The 20,039-nt window shown below is 37.4% G+C and overlaps 2 protein-coding genes across 8 annotated transcripts in view; both read right to left on the bottom strand.

Annotated features, from left to right (window-relative positions):
- The window catches only part of BET1 (Bet1 golgi vesicular membrane trafficking protein), a 319,403-nt gene that overhangs the window by 263,885 nt on the left and 35,479 nt on the right, over positions 1 to 20,039 (bottom strand). The window lies entirely within an intron of this gene.
- Positions 1 to 20,039, bottom strand: part of SGCE (sarcoglycan epsilon) — a 33,776-nt gene that overhangs the window by 12,510 nt on the left and 1,227 nt on the right. For 4 of the 6 annotated variants that reach the window (XM_063412075.1, XM_063412106.1, XM_063412069.1 and 1 more), the window contains exons 2-7: positions 12,841 to 12,945; positions 8,893 to 9,015; positions 6,115 to 6,272; positions 3,339 to 3,411; positions 2,317 to 2,515; positions 496 to 658 (exon numbers count right to left, since the gene is read on the bottom strand). In XM_063412075.1, the coding sequence (XP_063268145.1) occupies positions 496 to 658; positions 2,317 to 2,515; positions 3,339 to 3,411; positions 6,115 to 6,272; positions 8,893 to 9,015; positions 12,841 to 12,945 (821 nt within the window). The remainder of the gene's footprint in view (positions 1 to 495; positions 659 to 2,316; positions 2,516 to 3,338; positions 3,412 to 6,114; positions 6,273 to 8,892; positions 9,016 to 12,840; positions 12,946 to 20,039) is intronic. The other 2 variants (XM_063412096.1, XM_063412088.1) reach the window with 2 other exon arrangements.

Genomic DNA, 20,039 nt, shown 5'->3' with positions numbered 1-20,039 from the left:
ATGTTCCTATTTATTATTTAAGTAGTCAACATTACTTTCACTCCTTTTTCTATTTAATTTTTAACATTAAATATGTTTTAGACAATTTTCAGGAACAGTTTTTTAATCCATAGTATTAACTGGTCAGTTTAGAATCAGTATCTGAAAAAACATATATGTATGCACAGTTTATAGGGAAGTGTAACCAGCAGCATCAGCATTCTGAATTAATGAACTGCACCTCTCATTGCTTTTAGTTTTTTAAGCCCTGGAATTCTCTGGCCATTTATAGAATTCACTGCTAGTGAAAACAAATACAGTAGTTTCACTGGGGCTCAACTCTAACAGAATTTAGCCTACACAGCAAAATCCTTTCACAATTTTAAGAGTATCTGCCAGGTGGAAAAAGTATCAGTCACAATCAAGTGGAATTGGCAACGTTGTCTGACCAGACTGGCAAAACTCTTCCCTGTACTTCTACAAACATCACTTTTATGCAATAATAAAATAACTCACCAGAGAGATTTTACACCAGTCAATATGGAATTGAGTACGAAATTTTTTATCACAGGTTATTACAGGCTCCATTTCTTGACTGCACCTCAGCTGATTTTGTGGGTTTTCCACTTCTCGTAAACACGAAGAGAAAGGAACATCTGCCCCCACCATCACATACACACTGCAGAAAGAGATGAGTGACAGAGCAGCAGGATGTCTCACAAATCCCCAAAGGACAATGCACTCTTGCAAACATTACTGACGTACACAGCAACATTCAGCTGTTATTTAAAGATTGAAATTACTTTTAAATATCATTTTCCTTCATAGAATACTTTTATCTCTTTAAGTATACAAGTAACATACTGAAATCAAAAGGACTTTCCTAGCTGCTTATTACAACATATTCTGGTATGCTTGTTAATGTTAATGTTTCATTACCATTAGTGGTGCCTATTTCTATGAAGCCAAAGAGCTCCAAGTGTGGCTTCCTCAGGTAAATCAGTACTATTTTTTAATATTGCATTAAAATAGCATCATTTAGTTTTAAGGAAATCTTTAATCCTACTCATCATAGATTTTTTTAGAGTTTCTTCATATGTTTTCAAAATAAACTCACAATGACTAGTTATTACTAAACTTAATAGAGATATGAACATGCTAACCCCCAGCCTCTTCTGAAAGATTCCAGACTGCAGCTAGGCATGGCCAATGAAATTTGCTTCAGAATACTGAAAGCTGAAGATAAACCTAATACTTGATTTAACATTACCATACATAAAGTAAGAGCTACTACACTGATTGTATTATTCATTGCTGTATTTAGGTATATGGAACAGTGCCGTACAATACAGTCTGCTGCACCAGGTTACAATGTACCAATGGATTCTGAAACAGAAATTAGGTCCTGGCTGCCATTTGTCATAGGAGGCATTATCTTACTAAATATTTGAAGTGTAGCCATTTGTATTAAGTGACTCTGCTATTACTCTGGCTAGTACAGAAGTCACTTTCCTTCTTTAGATGTGCTCAGAAACTCAAGAGACACAAAAGGGCTCTGAAAAAGCCAGTATTTTCTGCACACATTTGTATGTTGGACCTTCATCCCTTTCTTTAGCTACTATTTGACTCCAAAATATCTAAAATTATCTAAAAAAACCTAGGCATTTTCACTTTTGCCACGGAAAAGCACTGTCAGAACCATGTTTGAAAAAACGGGCTCCTTACTAGTTTCCAGTTAAATACTGCTCAGAACAGTATTTGTGGTTGCAAATCATAACTGGAGAAAGTCCACTCCAGCAGTTCACAGTCAGTAACCTGAGACACCTTACAACTTTCAGAAGAAAATCAACAGTGCTCCTGAATCACTTAACTAACTCATTTAGTATGAATACAGCTAAAAAAATTACACTGTTACATGCTAATTGCCCTCAGAAATTGAACTTTCTCTGCAATCTCTGCTCTATAATTACTCGCTTCAAAATTTTGAGTTTAATGAATTGGGAATGGTTAAAAACTTGAAAAGTATGCCAAATGACTGTTTAGAAGTAAAACTGAGACTACCAAAAAACACGTATTTACTACCAACTCGTTTATAATTAATGAAATTTATTAGTATTCCTTGGATTATAACATCAATATACACGAACTGTGCCCTGTTGCATCTAACATAATAAACTCATACTATAACTGGGGCTCCGAACATGAGTAAACTTTTCATATCTAATTCCAAAACATAAAACAGCAATTGCAAAGTTTCCAGAAAACTTGAAAAAATATTAGGCTTCTCAGTAACAAAAAGGAAAGTGAAGCAAAACCACCATACTGACACATGCTTACCCCTCTTTCATGTCATTAATGGGAAGTGGAACTCTCCCTCCCCTGTCAAGGGCTGAAGTTATGTTTATAGCATTCAAGCGTTCTGGCTGCCATACATTTTTCACTGCTCCGAGGAAGTCACCAAGAACTTCACTTGCCAGCATTTCTTCTACATTCATATTCCTTATGAAGAACTCCGCTTGATATGGTAAAGGAAAATCTACTCGTGGTGAAAAAGAGTGCTGCATTAAACAAAGGCTCCAGAAATCCAAAAATAAACCTTCAAAATATCTGGACTACTGACTAACGTAACACTACTTAAGACTGATACACCTTTACAAAAATCTTGTGTCTGAATTAGCTAATTTTGAACCTACTGTGATTATATTTAATTCAACAGAGAGTACCATTAGCTGCTACTTGAGCTGAAAACCTTCAGTTATTTATAAAACAACAGGGAGATGAAGAAGCAGACTGGAGGAAAAGAGTCTCAGTTAGTAAAACTTCATTAAACAAATATAATTACATTCATGCCAATTTGGGGGTCCAAACCAATCTGCAGCAACAATGGATTCCAACCTGTGACACTCCAGAATGTAAATGTGATAAAGAGAACTAATTTTAAGGTCCAAATGTCCACATATGCCACAACCTGTTGTCTTCTGATTCTGCCTACACAATTGTTTGTTGTATAAGGCACACACAGAACTAAGAAAACTAAACAACTTGCAGAAAGAGAGTGAAATCCTTTATGTAAGGTTCCTTTAAAAAGACAAAGGAAATTCTGAATTAGAAGCAGTTTATTGAAAAACAAAGATGGAAACATTTTACTCTGAGTGAGGAAGAACAGTCCTGAATGACAGAAATAACCTGGATTAAAAAACCAAAACTAATTACAGCAGGAAAAATTCTCTTACTCCTCCCCTGTGCCCCGTCTTTGAATACCAGAGAACTATTTTACAGTATTTATCTTCAAAAGTAGGAGCCCATGAAAGGGTTTTGCTGATTCAGTTAAAAATACAACAGCTATATTCTGTACATACCTTCTGCTGACATTATATTAATGATCAAATTGTGTCTTGCTGTTTCAAAGGTACGCCTGTTATATGCAGTGATCTAGAGTGAGAAAGGTAAGATTACAAAACAATGCAAAAATGAAAATTATATAAATCAAACATCAGTGCAAGTTAAATTGATAGCTTAGAAATACTTATCGGTTTTTAAGTACTTTGTCTCTTTATTTTGAAACCTATGAATATTCATTCACTAATATAAAATTTGAAAGGTAAGGTCAATTTATTAAATGCAGTATTATCTTCAAGTCAGAATTTTCTTAACTAGTCTATAGCCAAATACAATTAACAAAGGGATATATGTGAAAATAATATATTTTGGTCCTGATAGAAGTGTTCTGCAATACATGTGTATTCTTTCTCTTAAGAACCACCATAAAGACAGATTGGTTTCTCCATTTCCCCACACAGCCTCCAGTCCTCCTCCATCAATACTGTAAGATCTAAATTCATTGATAGCTCCTAGGAAATAAACTACATGGAGAGGTTTTTCAAAGGAAGAAGTCCTGGGATGAGAGGAATTCTCATGTTTGGGACTGCTATTTAGTTTTAGCTGTGGTCCCAGTGAAGTCTCACTCCATGAATGGATTCTAAATAATGCTCCAACACAAGTAATTTTTAAAAAGATCCTGGAATTTGTAAATGTAGAGGAAGTGAAAACTAGGAGCTAGGTGCAACATTTGTGACTCTTATTTTTTGAAACATACACCTTCATAAATAAAATATGCAAGGATACTAATCTAAAAATTACAGTATCTAAGATACCTGAAATGCATGTGGTTACTTCTCAGTAGTGACTGTACTCCAAGGTTGTACTATGATTAAGTGCTCATTCATAAGAAATACAGAACGAGGCTGGATATCAGTATAATTATGTATTATCTTCTCTACCTTTTTTATCCCTGCAAGATGATAAATCTTTCATGAAACAAACTGAAAAAGACTATTTTTTTTCTAATTTTAGACTTCACTCATTTTCAGAGCAAAGGACAGGCAGGGGAGTGAGAGAACTCTGTTGCTTCTCAGTAGAGCCATAAACTACTGTGACACTGACTATTAAATAAATAAAAGTAACAGATGTTGCGCTTCTTTTAAAGGATTTGAATGAAAAGGAGAAATGCTGCAGAGTATCTACTTCAGGTTTGTTTAAGTGGAGGGGGAAAAGCTTACCCAAAACAATCAGATCTTGTTTAACATTACAATTTCATTATAAAATTAACAGAAAATAAATTTGAGATTTCTCTAGTTCTAATTCTGCTAATTTTTCAAAAGCTCGCTTCAACAGCAGTTGAACCACTAGTAGCCAGAAAATCAAATCCCTTGGCCATACAAGCCCTGTACAGGAGCAGGGCAGTACCCACTGTGAGCCTGCACTCCAGCAGTGGGAGCTGCCAGCACAGCTCACGCACCACATCAAGGAATGGCTGAGATTGCCTCTGTCTCAAATATTCATTCAAATACAAACTGTCTTTGCACAGCTTTCAAAGGAGCTTGAGCTCAAGAATGTCACCTGCTCTACTGCAGTGCTATGCAGAATGCCAGGCTCTCCTAATCATGAGGTCTCCTCCAGTTAAGTGACCTCCCCATGACATCCCCTCAGGAATTATAACATGATGGAAGTCATATTCAGACCAGGAATATGCAATCACTCCTCTCAGAGGGCACTAGGAAGAGGATCAAATGCCATCTGCTCATCTCACATACCACAAAATTAATTCAAAAGCCACATCTAAGACTGGAACTGCAAGGAATTAATTTGTACATTAGGCAAGATTTACTTCAAGTATGGCTTGGGGTCATGCTTAGAATGGAAGTCTCGATATAGATCCTAGAATCTAAAAGCACATGCCATTTAAAAACTGCCAATTTCAAATAATGGTTTTTCTCTACATAAAACTAAGCAAAGCCTGCAAGAACTTCTGCACATTGTTAATTCTCAGATGTTATTAGTCCTGCTGAAATCAAAACAGAATCATGTATACAAAATTACGCATGGGTGAAACTATCTGTAGTATAATGTGACATTCAGAGCTGTCATTCTAGAGGAAGAAAAACTACATCAAATGCAATTTAGAAAAAAAATACTCATTGAGAGTTTAAGACAAATATACTGCTGAATATTTGCAGCAAATATAATGCAAATATAATAAGCAGCAAAACGGTTGGAGCAAGCTAATGTGCAGATTTCTTAACCCTGTGAACCACACAGTGTCTGATTCAGTCTGCTGTCCATGAAATGCACAGTAGAAAATAGTCCCTTTTCCCTTTTGAATTGCTGCTCAATGAATAATTAATGGTTTTAAACATTTGAATAGCTAACTCTCAAACCCACGGTTTTGTCATTGTTATACTCATAAGAATTAAATTTACAAACATGCTAACTAAAATAAAACCTATCAATAAACATGAATAATGAACAAGGGGATATTTGATGAAAAATAATTGAAAAAAACCAAACCAATCAAACAAACAAAAACAAACAAGCAAAAAATCCTCCATAACTGCTTATTGACTGAACACTTCCATCTAGTGAGAAAGTCTAACCCATATTTAGGTTGAATGTTACAAAGTTGCAATTCAGTTATTCAAGTACAGTTGTTTACAAAGGTTTTTTTCTCTGTATTTTGAATCAAACTTTAATATGAATAGTAATTAACTATTCAAAAACAAGTGGGAACTTGTTGGCCATTCTGAACTTTACACTCTAAACCAAAATACACATTTCTGAACTTCTGAAAGCAAATACCTCAATGATGGTTGGCTTGCCCACGTTTTCCACAGTGGGTGAGCCATACAGCACTCCATCACTGTATGGTGTCCTTTGTATGTAGCGCAGCCATCCAGGTCTGTCAGGGTAACCCATTAAATTGGTGTTAAATGTTATAGGATCATTACTTATTTCACCTAGATAAGAGAAATTATATTAGAATATTTACAAGAAAATGATGAATGTTTTGATTTTATTTTTTCAACTAGGATGTCTTATTCTGCTTTCACTTGTTTTCTGAACCTTTCTAAGAAGAAAAAGAACAACTAAAATTTGCTAACCTTTACCACATCAGAAATAAGTGAACTATTACTTAGCACTTATAGGTATTAAGCAATTCATACCTGGAAAGTATAACCAACTGCAGACATAATGTGCAGGTACTTCCTAGAGTCTTGGCTAACTGAGTGCTCATGTCCAGTAACTAGTGGGTCTGATTTTTAGAGCTCAGTTCCACCTCAAATTGAAGCATCTTACCTCCTTACAGACAAAAGCACAAAGGTTTCAGTCCTTTAATTCTCCCTCCCAACTTACTTTTATTTATGTTTTTAATGATGGATCTAGGTATTCAGTGTACTCTAAAGATTGGCTGTGTAATCAATAATGTCTGAAAGCTTCTGTTAGCATTAGGATAAACATGCAGGTCTTTGGCACCAACAGCCTGGCAGTGATTTTAATTCAGAGAACAAATTAATTCAAAAAGGGATCAGACATTCCTGTGAACTGGAGCCACTGATGGCCACTAAATAGTGGTCCAGCTGAAGTCTTTAAATGCCCCTCAAGTCAAACCAGTACATTGGTTCTTGTGGCTCTTATTAACACTCTTATAGATATCTGGATATAAATTAGTTTATTTTAGCTTTCGTAAATTACATCTGGCCTGAACACTACCAAATCCTCCCCACCAAGGCAGTGTCCAGCTGAGGCATGGAACTCAAGTCAAATCCATTCTGAGCCTGCACAGACACCTCTGCCCTGCACTCCAGCTCGGCTCTGAGAGGGCAACAGCACTGGAGGACAAGTAGTGAAAGAAGATAACAGCCAGTCTGGCACAGAAAGCAGAAACCGAGCCCAGAGATGGATGAACAGCTCTCATCTCCTCCAGAGAGGGACAAAGAGACCGAGACGTGTTGCTCAAGGGTAACTAGTCTTCAGGTACACATTTACACATCTGGTTGAGTAAAATGAACCAGAACCAGACCAAACCAGTACTTTGGTGTGACACATCTTCCCTCACAATTCTCTCCAGACATCCCAGTAATCTTATCCATTGCATTCAGAATCACAGAATTCAGAATTACAGAATATTCTGAGTTGGAAGGGACCCACAAGGATCATGGAGTCCAACTCTTAAGTGAATGGCACGTACAGAGCTTGAACCCACAATCTGGAATTACTAGCATCCTGCTCTAAACAAATTCCCAGCACCATAGATGATTTGGGGAAAATTCTGAAAGCCACCTGTGAGACACTGTGGTTTGCCCTTCCTTCGTCAAGGTAGGCCACAGTAATGATCCACCTCAGCAGACAAAAATAAAAGTACCGTGACAACACCTCTGAATTTCTGACATAATCACAACTGTCAGTGGGAACAGCAATTTCAACAGGATCTGAAACCAGATTCCTATTGCCTTGGAATCACACAAATGTCAAGAGGCTGCAGCTGTAAGATAATCCATCATTAGTAAAATTTCCAAGTTCCTTCCACCTATGTGCCAAAACTGTGAGAAAACTAGAACAGAGGCAAACTTCACTCTGCCAGTGATCATGACATAAATGAAGACTCAGGTATCCATGCCAGGAAAAACACTCATTTTACAAAGAGAATAAATTTTTAAAACATTTGGGTTTACTCATGTTTACCCAAAATTTAACCAATGCTAACAGAAGCTTATTTTTTCTTTAAAGCAAGTCTTAGTAATAGCACTCTCAAATCAATTCAAAAGCTTATTATTGAAACAGGTTTTGATTATGGGTACACTGTACATAGGTTTTTCCTATTCTTATGGGAAAATAGTTGTATTTATATAAGTTGGATACATTTATTCCTTTTCATTGTTGATAAGCATGTGTGGCTGAATGCTGTCTCTCTTCCCACCCCTATCAGATTGCTTACACATATTCTAACCTGTGGTGACCAATCTTATAGCTTTAGTGTATGGCAAAACCATATTTATAAAATCACAACTCCTTCTGACAAACCAATCTGCTTACTAATATTAAATTGTTCCTAAATATAGGAAGAAGGCTGAAGCCAAAGGGCTGGTTTTTTTTAAATGAAAGAAAACAATATTATGCAGTCTCATATTTTATTTAATCTTTTATTTTGTCTTATACTCTCTTTTACTATATGCTTTCAAATTGCTCCTTCAAATAGCCTGATACCTACTATGTCTGACCAGATAAGTAGCATTTTTAACAGGCATAATTAATAAATTTCCACAATTTCATATTTAATGCAAAAGTGAAAGAATACTTCTTAATTCATATATATATGTGTGTTGATACACCTGCCGAATTAGGTACATTTTTTCCACAATACACAATTATATGCATCTTTTCACAAACGACCAGAAAGTAGAATATTTTACAAGTGTAGGACTACACATTTTATTTGAAGATATTTCAATAGAATTTAAAACCTGTCTTGTTTATCTTGTATGCTGAACCACAAAATACGCTAAATAGACTTCAACTTTTTATAATAATATTTTTTCTGTATTTGCATATAATATGGAAGATCTTAGCATCTCATACCAGGCTTTGGGTATGGAGGAAATTCCCCCTTAAAGTATTCTCTCTCCAAAACATGAACAAACAGAACTCCAGCAGAAGGGTATACATTCCGATCAGAGTGCACCTTAGACAGAATTGTGTACACTGAAAAGCACAAGGAGAGATAAGAGACAGAAAAAAGGTAAAAATGAGACATGCTGTAGGTAACTTCATGCATTTCAACAGCAATGCAGGCATCTGGGAGAAGGAAAACAACAAGTATTAGATACCTTTTAATAACATTTTTAAAAGGTTATACAGATTTAAGGACAGAACACAGAGCAAACCCTCTCTTTATGCGACAGGATCCTTTCCAAGACTGCAATAAACAAAACTGCCTATGTTAAGATTTCAAAAGTTGTATAAGCTCTTTATTTTTATTGTAATTAATAAAAGAGGAATGCTATTGTAATTTTATAGTTGGTTTATTTGTAATATTACATTAATAAAGGTACACTACATGAATTATACAATCATGTTTCCTGGTATTTTACATAAAGAAAGCAACAGAAGAATACAGAGGAACCTTACTGCTCGACAGTTCTCATTCCCCACTGAAGAGAAATGGCAGGTTTTTCAGTTCTTGTGCAGAAAAGGACATAGCAATTCACTTCAGCTGATTTTTATGAGTTCTTCTTAAATCTAGAGTTTCTCGGACCCCCAGGGTAAAATACATCTCAAACTTTGGTTAGAGAGCTCTTTACTGAAGATGTTGGGCTTGTATTGAAGGATGAAACAAAAGGACAAAGGTATTTATAAGCTAGTCAGGTGAAACTGATTCTAAACAAAATAAGTGAAGCCACTGAGGAGGACTGAGATACAAAAACCTAAAGAGAAGTTAATTCACAACAATCAGCAATGTAAAAGCAATAAGGTGTTTTTTATGTAGTACAAAATTCATTGACAAGGACATAGCTTTATAGGTATAACACATTTGATGCAGACCTAAATACATATTTTAATGAATTAGAACAATTAAGAAATCATTACAATAAATTAAATGGATAAGAAGCCATTTGATCAACAAGTTTCAAAATGTAAGTATAAACAGAGAATAGTGATTTAACAGGTGTTTCTCATGGTGTCTTAGTAAGATTGATTGTAGCTTGTATTACTAATTGAATTTTAGTTTAATGCACTGAAAGAATTGATCATCGCTAATAGATTTTATCAGTGAGATGAAGATTACAAAAGTAGTAGATAAAGATGGTAAGCCACAACTAACCACATGGAGCTACCAGCGTTGCTTGCCAAACTAGAAGAAACTTCATGAGGAATCACATCTCCAAAAATAAATTACAGGCCATACAGCACGGAGGTGCTGTCACTGGGAAGACAGACTCCAAAGACCCTTCAGAGTCATTGAAACAAACTCATATGAACAAACTTGTAGGTCCCAGAGGGGCTAATTTCAATTTGGATCAATAGGAAGGACACATTTGAAATGTGGATAAAGCTCATGTAACTTTTTAATGCTAGTGTAATTTTTAAATCCTGGTATAAATTCTCCAGCCTTAAAATTATACCAACTTTCTTACTTGAGCTTAAAAAGGCACCACTAATTAGGCATTAATCACAGGCATTTCAGCCCTCATACCACGTACTCTGAGTGGAATCTCTCTCACCTAATTTTAGATGTCTACAGAAACAACATCCACCACTGAGTTAGTCAGGCTCCTTTTATAGTCACTGGAGAAGAAACAGACACTTCTAGGGGTTGATTTATTTGATTTCTCCTGTAAAATGAGATGAATCATGTCCTAGATTCCAGGCTACACTGACTACATCTCCATGCACTGCAGAGGCATCTGCGAGGAGATGCAGACATCTGTAATGTAGACCTGCACATTTAGTTACATACTCCCCACTCTTCAAGCTTAGTGTTGCAGAATGTATAGCCCTGGATATACTACTGCTCACATTCCACAGCATTTGCTTTTCCCGTATTTGAAAACCACTTTTAACGCAATACTAAACAGAGCCCCTTTCTAATAATTTTATCTTAGTGACAAAATTAAAATTATATGAAATTTGAACTGTTACAATTCTGTGTGGTTAATAAAACAGTTAAAGTAATTTTCATTATGTAGACTTCTGTACAGTAAATTGTTCATTTATTTACTTAAAATTAGTAAATTATTATCCAAAAACCCCTCTGCATTCAATTCTGCGAATAAGCTGTAAACAGCATAAGGAAGTTAACTAATTTCCTTTAAAATATTTTCAAGAAAAGCTGAAAAAGTAACATTAGAACAGAAGAGCTGATAAAAATATGGTGGCTGGCTGAAAGTGCATCAAATACCTAGAAAAGTTCATTTTTCCATTTCTGATGCTTCTCCTCTATAACGAAAATCCATTTCAAACAGGAAGAACAATGAAAAAGTAATGTGTATTTTTCTCCATAAGCAATTCTTTCAGAAAGAAACAAGCATAATAGAAGCAGCAGTTACTGAAAAAACCCATACAACACTTATTTTGTCTGCTATAGGAAACTTATTACCAGCACTAAATGCCTGCTCATTCCTAATAATGAGACATTCCCTGCTGCTGAAATAAGTATGCCAGTAAGGATTTGATGCAGATATGTAACACTGATCTTGGTGGAAGTCTAGAAACATCTCTCAGAAGGAAAAAACCCATAAGCCTGTTTCATCTTATAATGACAAACACATCATAATGACACAAGTATGGTGATTAAGAACTCAAAAGTTCTTGCCCTTCTTGTCAGAGATGCCTTCCTTGTTTTCCCCCAAGAAGTTTCTTCAAAAGCAGAAGGAAAATTATGAGTCTTCAGTCCACTACAGCTATCACAAGCTCTTCAATAATGAAACAAGTGAAATGCTACTTTCTTCACAAGCTTTTAAAACCCAAGATTATTTCCGTGAGACTGAGACTGGAGATGAATGTGTAATCATCTTCTTGGGTGATCTAGGGACAAAACTGGATGTACTTAACAAATAGATACTAATCTAATAGAGCAGGCTGCCAGCTGTGAATTGTCTGGGCAAATTCCCCGTGGTACATAAAAGTCTCAGGGACTGTGAAAAGTTTCTGTAAAACTAATCATGGGAAATTAAAAATCTTCATTACTTAGGATCACATCAGACCCCTGCTGGAATCAGCTACCCTTGACAGCACTCCTTTCCTCTTTCTTGTTTCCAGATCACTTGGAGGACTTTCTGTAGATCCCAGGATCTCCTTATAGGTCTTGAAAACAAGCACAGCCAGGAATTCAGACAAGATTTTATCAGCCTGCATCCCAGAACCTGCTACCAGAAACAGAAAACCCCCATCTCCAGAAATTTCAGAAGTTTCACCATGTTGGTTGCAGTCTCTATGTTGATGATCCTCAGGAAAGAATACACCTGGAAGTTTGGGGTTTTTTTTTTCTGGAAATTTCAATTGGTTTCCTCCCCACTGATGTTCAGCAGATAAAGCACAATCCTAGAAATAATTTGATCTGGAGGTAAATTCAGATTGCCTGCCTAGATGAGCAATCAGTGCAAAGCTTTTTCTCAGCCAGTGTGCTACAGTTTTTGATGTGTACTTGCATAAACGACAGTAAAATAGTCTTTCTACATTCATGTGTGAGAGGACTTTTTAAAATTGTTACAGAGAAGTTACTGTGTTAAGCAAACTGCAGAGGTATCTTCAAGCAACCAGACACGATAAGAAAATGTGCAGTATTAGGTATAAACACAGCCATTATTTCAAGCAAAGCTACAGGAACAGGAAAAGTCAGGGAAGAGTCACAAGAACACACAGGTCTGTGAATATCTGAAGACTGAAGAAATGTGAAGTTTTCCAAATTACCTACCTTAAAATAGCACCCTACTCCTAAAACAAGGACATGACTGGAAAAGCAAGGGTAATATTAAAAGCAGGTTTGCTTGAACCAACAGGGTATTTAAACTTACAACCTAAACTCACCATTCTTCTGAACAGCCTTTATTCTGCTGATAACATAACTGTGGGCTCGCTTAGTCGTCCAGTTAACAGTTCCATTATTGCCATCAGCAGAGCTTAGCAAAAAAGCTTTTCAGAATAAAACAAATGCAAAAAAAATTAGTCAGATCAACAGACTTCCACAAGCCATCTGATCAGATGGGATCAGATACCTTCTACAGCACGTTTTGGTTTTTAGTCAGATTTAGGAACCACAGGTCAAAAACCAGAGGTGCTTGGTTTGAATATATAAATATATAATAACCTTTCTCACAATCACCTTTTTGACACCTATTTAAGTTCACAATAAATGCTTAAACATCTGTAGACACTTCTGCTGACATAATTGTACTGATAACAAAAATGAAGAAGAGCATTCTCTGAAAAATATATTTGCACTGGCACAACCTCACATACAGGCAGAAATATATAAAGTAGCTTTCACTGAAGTAGTGTAATTAGGTCAAAGTAGGAAAAGTAATATAAGCAAGCTTTGCTTTATAATGATGCTTATATAAAGACACATGGGGCTGATTGCCTTGCAGGCATAACCAATAATCAATTTTGAAAAAGAAACCCATTAAAATGTCTGCCTACATCCCACACAACCAGAACACAGCCTGAAATCAGCTGGATACATGCAGCTAAAGGTGGAAGTTCTAAATGCAGTGAGGAGGAAATGACTGCTGGAGACAGAAAGCAGCTGTGGAGCTGACAGAAAGACTCCATCTCACCAGCAGCAGAGGTGCCTGAGAAAGCTCCCTTCTCGCTTCCCACTTTTTCTTCCTGTTCTTCTGTGATGAATAATAGGTATAGCAGCTGGACAGTTACATGCCAGCTGAAAGTGCAGAGGGAAGGAACTGCAGTCATGCTAGGAAAGGGAAAGTGGCCATAATGAATAGGTACTTCTATCGTGAAATGATTTGGGAGTGAGAACTCATGTCAAACGCTGGATCAAAGATGTTTTTGGATTAGCATCTTAATGTCCTTACAAAAACAGCAATACCAGAAACAACAAGGAGCAGTACTTGTGTACAGATGCACCAGTTTGCAGGAAGAAATGAACAATTATTGGAAATCATGCACAGCACATGAAAGAAGCCTAAACATCTGTGGAAACTTCAGACCTGTTACACCAGGCAGCTATTAAATTAGTGATAAGACATTTTCCAAACAGAATTCAGGAGGCCAAACAGAGTTGGCTTAAGTAGTAATAAAGATACACCACACTCAATCTATGCATGTAAGAAAGATATTTATTGATAATTTACAGAAAACATCTAAAACTGAATTCATCTGAGGATGAAGTGTAATTAAATCTGCATTTTTAAGGCATTTTTAATTTTATTTATGTCTTAAATTTAGTAATTTGATTAATGCAGTAATTACCATACCGACACAATATGTTTCTAACAACCTTTTCCCTGCTGAACTGCTTTGCATATATTGCAAGTCTTAATATAATAACATCCTAGGGACTACGAAATTTACTATTGCATAGGACTTTGCGTAAATTTTAGTAATTCTTGAAAAAACCAAGAAATTCCTAAAGAGGTCAAATAAAGTTGTTTCATTATTCTAACAGGATGAGCTGGGCAATCAGAGGCTTGTCAGCTACAAACCAGCACCAGTACCAGATAAATCAATTAATAAAAGATTAGATTATTGAATTATCAAATGGAGAATGGTATTAGAGTTATTACAGTTCTTGTCAAAAATTATCACAGTCCTTATTTAATCCATATTAAGGATTTGATGCATCTTTTCAGACACTTTTGGTGACCCCACAGGTTTTTCCTGATAAAGACAGCAATAATGACATTACCCTTAGCTATACAGCTTCTCACCTAACACTTCGATTGAAAAAGTAGATACTAAATCATTTTAGCATATTGAAATGCAATTTTTAAAAAGGGGGAAAAAAGAAAGACAAGTTTCACAATGTGTTTTTCAATGTAAATGATCAGTAAGTTGGAATGATTTGGGTTCCAAGTTGTGCTAGGTTTGGCTATGTGGATTGAAGAAGTTATTTGTCTGTCTCTCCATGCTATGCTGCATTTCACAGGGCAACTGGAAAAGCAACCTTATGTTGTTTTCAGATCCTAGAGTTTATAGTGTGATGTTTTCATATATATATCACCATTGATTTGATTTTAAATGACAGATGTGAAAAGCATGAGAACAGGGCTCCTAAAAAGTTAATTTGTTATATGAGCTTTCTAGTGGGTCTCACAAAGTTTTGGCACTAGCCTTGTGTAACTGGGGTGCAGTGAAGAAAGGCAGGATAGAGATGAAGATAGGGAGGGAGACAAATAATGATTTGTATGTATCAAATATACTGATAGAATTTGCAGGTAAAAACAAAGGCTAGGAGACTGACAAATACCAGAGATGCAGAATACATTGCATTGTCTGGTAAAAAGGTGATCAGCGATGTGCAGTTCAGTAAAATAAAATGTAACTGCACACCAGGAACAAAGGCAGCAGCACGCCATACACACTGTGAGTACACAATTCAGGGATGCTCAGCTTGGGTAACAACCCAGAGATGTAAGTCAAGTTGAACAGAGCTTTCACCAGAACACTAGCTAGAGCAGCTGACATGTAAACAGCAACATCAAGGAGGAACAGGCAGACTTTATTTTTGTACTTGACACAGATATGATCACTGTGCAAATGCTCTGTCTAGCAGAGCCTTCAAGAAGCAACTGACAACATGAGGAAGGCTCTGGGAAAATCTGAATACGATTAAAGGATGACAAAAGCGACCTTATACTACAGAATGCAGGGATTCAAACTATGCATTTTATCAAAGAGACATTTTAGAATTAATTTAATCAGCCTTGTACTCACGATGAAAAGAATGTTAATAGTGTCAGGCTCTTCAGTCTGTTACACATGTTGCCACAGTTCCAGGAGAACCCACCACTGCCTTCAACAGCAGGAGCAATTCATAGCTCTGTGCCTGGGACTTCAGCATGCCCAGGTGAAACATATCAGTTTTCTCTTCTCTCTCCAATTGTTTTCTTCTAATTATTCTTTAATTATAAATGTGTATGTTATGAATAAAAATCACATTTATATTAATTTAGATTTTTTCCCTTTTAAAAGTATATTTGCATAATATTTAACAGAGAGGATACCCACAAAACTTTCTGACCACGTAACAATCAGAAAAGGACCCAAGTATCATGGACCAACTTCATCTTCCCCATTTCTTTACTGCACTCTGACCTCCACACAGTATCCTGGACCTCTGCCTATCCTCTTATTCCTTCTTTGAAGTAGGATCCCAAGCCCATCTGTCCCACTACTAAAGCAGCACACAGCTACAGCTCTCAAACCTGACTATTTCACCTCTCTCCTACACCTCCACCTTCCCCTAGGACCTGACATAAACACATGCTTGTTACTTTGATGCCACAGACCACAGCCTCGGGCCATGCCTGCACTGCCTCTTACTCTCTTACAGCACAACCCTGCTCTAAAAAGCCACCCTTGCACTCCTCTACTGCATATCCCATCCAGCTCAGTCCTCCCTCCCGCATTCAGAGCTGGAAGTGCAGATCCATACACAGCACAATTTTCTGAAGGACTGCTGAGAACCACACAGCAGATCACGTAGAAACTGACACCACAAGTTGAAGCGAGACATCTGTGAAGGGAGAACTGCCAGGTGCCTGGCCCACAGCTGAAATCAGAGCTTGTAGCCAGGCAGTTACTGGGGATCCTCTCGGGTCCTCACTGGATACTTGCACACTTGTCACCTCATCCATTAAAGGAGGCAGAAGTTGCAGCACTCACCTACTCTCCTGCCTCTTCCAACTTCCATGCACTGTCCTCCTGCCTAATATGCAGTACATGGCAGAAATTTATTTTGAATTAAAGGGGATTCGCTCAGTGGCCATTCATACTGAGACTGGACATTGTCTAACCCTCTTCAACAACAGCTACTGTGTAAGAAACAGGAATTAATTTGTGTTAGTTCTCCATTGCAGATTGTTCAGGTCCCTCTGCATTTCATTTATTCAAAGTGTTTAAAAGTCAAAATCAACCTCAGAAATGTTTCTCTGCTCTATTCTTATTCATCTTTGTTCAGTAGGCAATGGTTTTCCATCTGTTCCCGTGCTATCCACTGATTATTGTAACATCTGAACATTTCTCCTAAATCATTCAAGTAACCAAACAAAGCATTTGTCAGTCTCACTGTTAAACTTCAGCATTTGCATCATGGGAATGAATTCAAATTAACTACTGGGAGAACAAAACTCTCATGATTTATTAACAGTAGCATTTACCCACCACCATTCTCCCTCTACTGCAGGCCTGACAAGAGAACCAAATAATGGTAGCGTTTCCACAAAGGTGAGGAAACATCGTCAGTTCCTGTGGTTCCAGCCCCAGACCCCTGGCGTAACCAAGGGTATGACCAGGCCACCCTGGGGGCCTGCAGTTCCAGGATGTCTCCTACATTTCTATCATCTTTTGATATGAACTATCAGGGTATCCCTGCAATTGCATTCCAGATTTCTGAGGTGGCAATTGTTCTGAAAGACTAAGGAATTCAGAAAAGTCATTGATTTCAATATGCTAAGATCTCTGTCTGCTCAGTAGGAGTTGCTCTTTGTAACTTCTCATTTTCATAGCTTGGACTGTCACTAAAACAACCTACATTTAGAAGACATTTTGGCTGTTTGTGTTGCAATTGTAACAACATTTAGACACAGATTCACGCTCCTATGGAAGTAATCACAACCAGCAACTCCCTCCTTTCCTCTAGAAGTCTGCCAAGGAAGGGACTCTACACTGATAGTGACTCCTGTAAATTTATCACTCTCTATTCAGGAAGAATCCAAAAGCTCTTCATACACTGAAAAAACCAGATACTCTTGTCTGGGTTTGAAATCATTTTTCCTAGTTTGATAGGAAATACTTTAATGAACTCCTAACCAAATCTAAAAACATCAAGGAGCAAAAATAAGCCTCTCTACACTAACACCGAACAGTTACATCTTCTGCTATAAAGCTGACTTCTTATCATCTGGCTTGAGGACCTCTCAGATGTCTCCATGTACTGCCTATAAATAATGTGTTTCTATAATGAAAAGCATATTAATGGAATGGCTACTTTTCCTCTCCTATAATTACTTATTCAAGTAAGTACCTATTGACATTAGATTGTATGTATTGACCTGGCTCAGATTAGCAGTACAGGCAGCATCTCCACAGACATCCAGAGGCTCTGAAGGAAACCTGCTTCTCTGCCCTTGTGATTGCACCCACAACAGGAAAACGGGCAGATGTGCTGTGGTGTTAGTCTGAAAACACCAGACCATCCGTGAAATGTTCTGCCTCCTTGCACGGGGTGCGGTTTAGCAGAGGACTGCTGCCAACAGCACTTCTGCTGTCAACAGCAGGACAAGTGCAGGGATCTGGTTCAGCCTCCTGGATCCCTGCCCCAGCCAGTGATTTCAGAGCTGTTTCCAAAGGGCAGGTCTGCAGCCCTGCTCAATTGGGGCATTCCCAGCACCTCCTCATCATCCAGCAAAAACCAGTGCAAACGATCCCAACCAGCCCAGGGCAGTACATACACTTCAGTGAACTATTTTTGTGGGTTGACTAGTTTTCAGCCAGCCAGATGACCCAATCCACAGTATCACTGTACGAGTTATCCGTCACCAAGGGAAGCAGCAAATAATCCCAGGGGCTGGAGAATGCTTTCTGGCAGCAGAGCAGCCTTCTGAGAAATTAATGTGACCACATAACCACAGCTTGCAAGTGAGAACTAATGAGCTTCTTCCCCACTTTGACCACTTTATAGGGAAAGGAGCTCTACAACTCCCTATTCCTGGAATGAAACAGGGGTTCCAGGGACAACATGGGCACTGACAACTAACTCTATATGCAGAAATACAGGGCAAAACCACTGGCCACAGTGACTCAAACAACGTTTTGACAGCCACTCTCTCTGCAGATACACAATATCGGGGCAATTCATTGCTCTGCCAAACTAATATCACAGACAGCTCTATTAGTGTAATTTAGCAAACTTCTGGGAAGTCTGTTACTATAAAGCTAGAGTCAAAGAACACCTAACTAGCTCCTAGTACAAATGCTTAATCCCATATGTCATTTCTCACAATGAAGTCCCATGTTTTCCTAGCAGTGGAGCATCATCAGCTTGCATTTAAAAGTTGATACCTTTAATTTGAGTATTACACTAGACCTCTAGGAGCAATTGAAATCACTCCTACAACCTTTAAATTCTTAATTCTTGTGGAACCCCTGGATGTTGGAATAATGTTTTACCTCAAGGAGGATAGGAAGAAGGGAGAGGCAGACAACCCTTCTGACTACAGCTATCATCCTCCAGAAAGCCTTTTTTCATACATTTTTAAGAAATGCAAAAAGCATAAGTTTACTTCCTTCTGTAGATCAAGTGCTACAACACAAATAGCAAAAACTAATCCATATTAGTTGAGGACGACTAAAAGAAATCTATTTACAAATCCTGTGCTACTTCTCATATGCCATTTTGTCTGTAAGATGTCTCTTGTCTTAAGTAATGCTGCAGTACTGTAGAGTTTACTTAAGATCAGGATTCAAAAGAATGGATTTTCATGCTGGGCAATGGCTCATGAGCCAGGGGACGAGGTTGGAAGTTCTTTACTTAAAAAGAATGTAGAGGAGCTCAGGTGAGCTTCTAGGACAGCTTCATTCAGATCAGAAACATACTACAAATCTCCACCTTGCTGAAGAATAAATTGTATATAGAGATCTCTTAAAAGAATGTAACTGAACATGCCTCCTTTTTTACATCAGTTTCAAACCACATATTCTTCTGTTTTAACTAATGAAGTCTCACTGAACCAACCTTGGAAAGGTCTACGTGGAAAAGTTACCATGAAAAAACCTTAAGACCTCTTCCCTTACCATGTAGCCTGGAAAGGACTTGTGGATTAAGCTCACAAATCAGTTTCTAGAAGTTCATTTAGTTGACCTTTTCAAAATACATTATTTCAGTTGACAGTGAAAGCGTTTTCTAAAGCTAATTAATTTCCTAGTTGTTACTTGGTTGCTATCCCACAGTCAGTCATGGAGAGGAAGGCGGAAGAGGTAGGAAAAATTTCCATGTAAGGGGAAAGCAGTGTCTGGCATCTAACAAACGAATCCTCATATTGAAC

The sequence above is a fragment of the Prinia subflava genome, chromosome 1 (genome assembly GCF_021018805.1).
Source record: "Prinia subflava isolate CZ2003 ecotype Zambia chromosome 1, Cam_Psub_1.2, whole genome shotgun sequence".
NCBI classification, from domain to species: Eukaryota; Metazoa; Chordata; class Aves; order Passeriformes; family Cisticolidae; genus Prinia; species Prinia subflava.
This window is presented reverse-complemented; position numbering and strand designations above follow the sequence as displayed.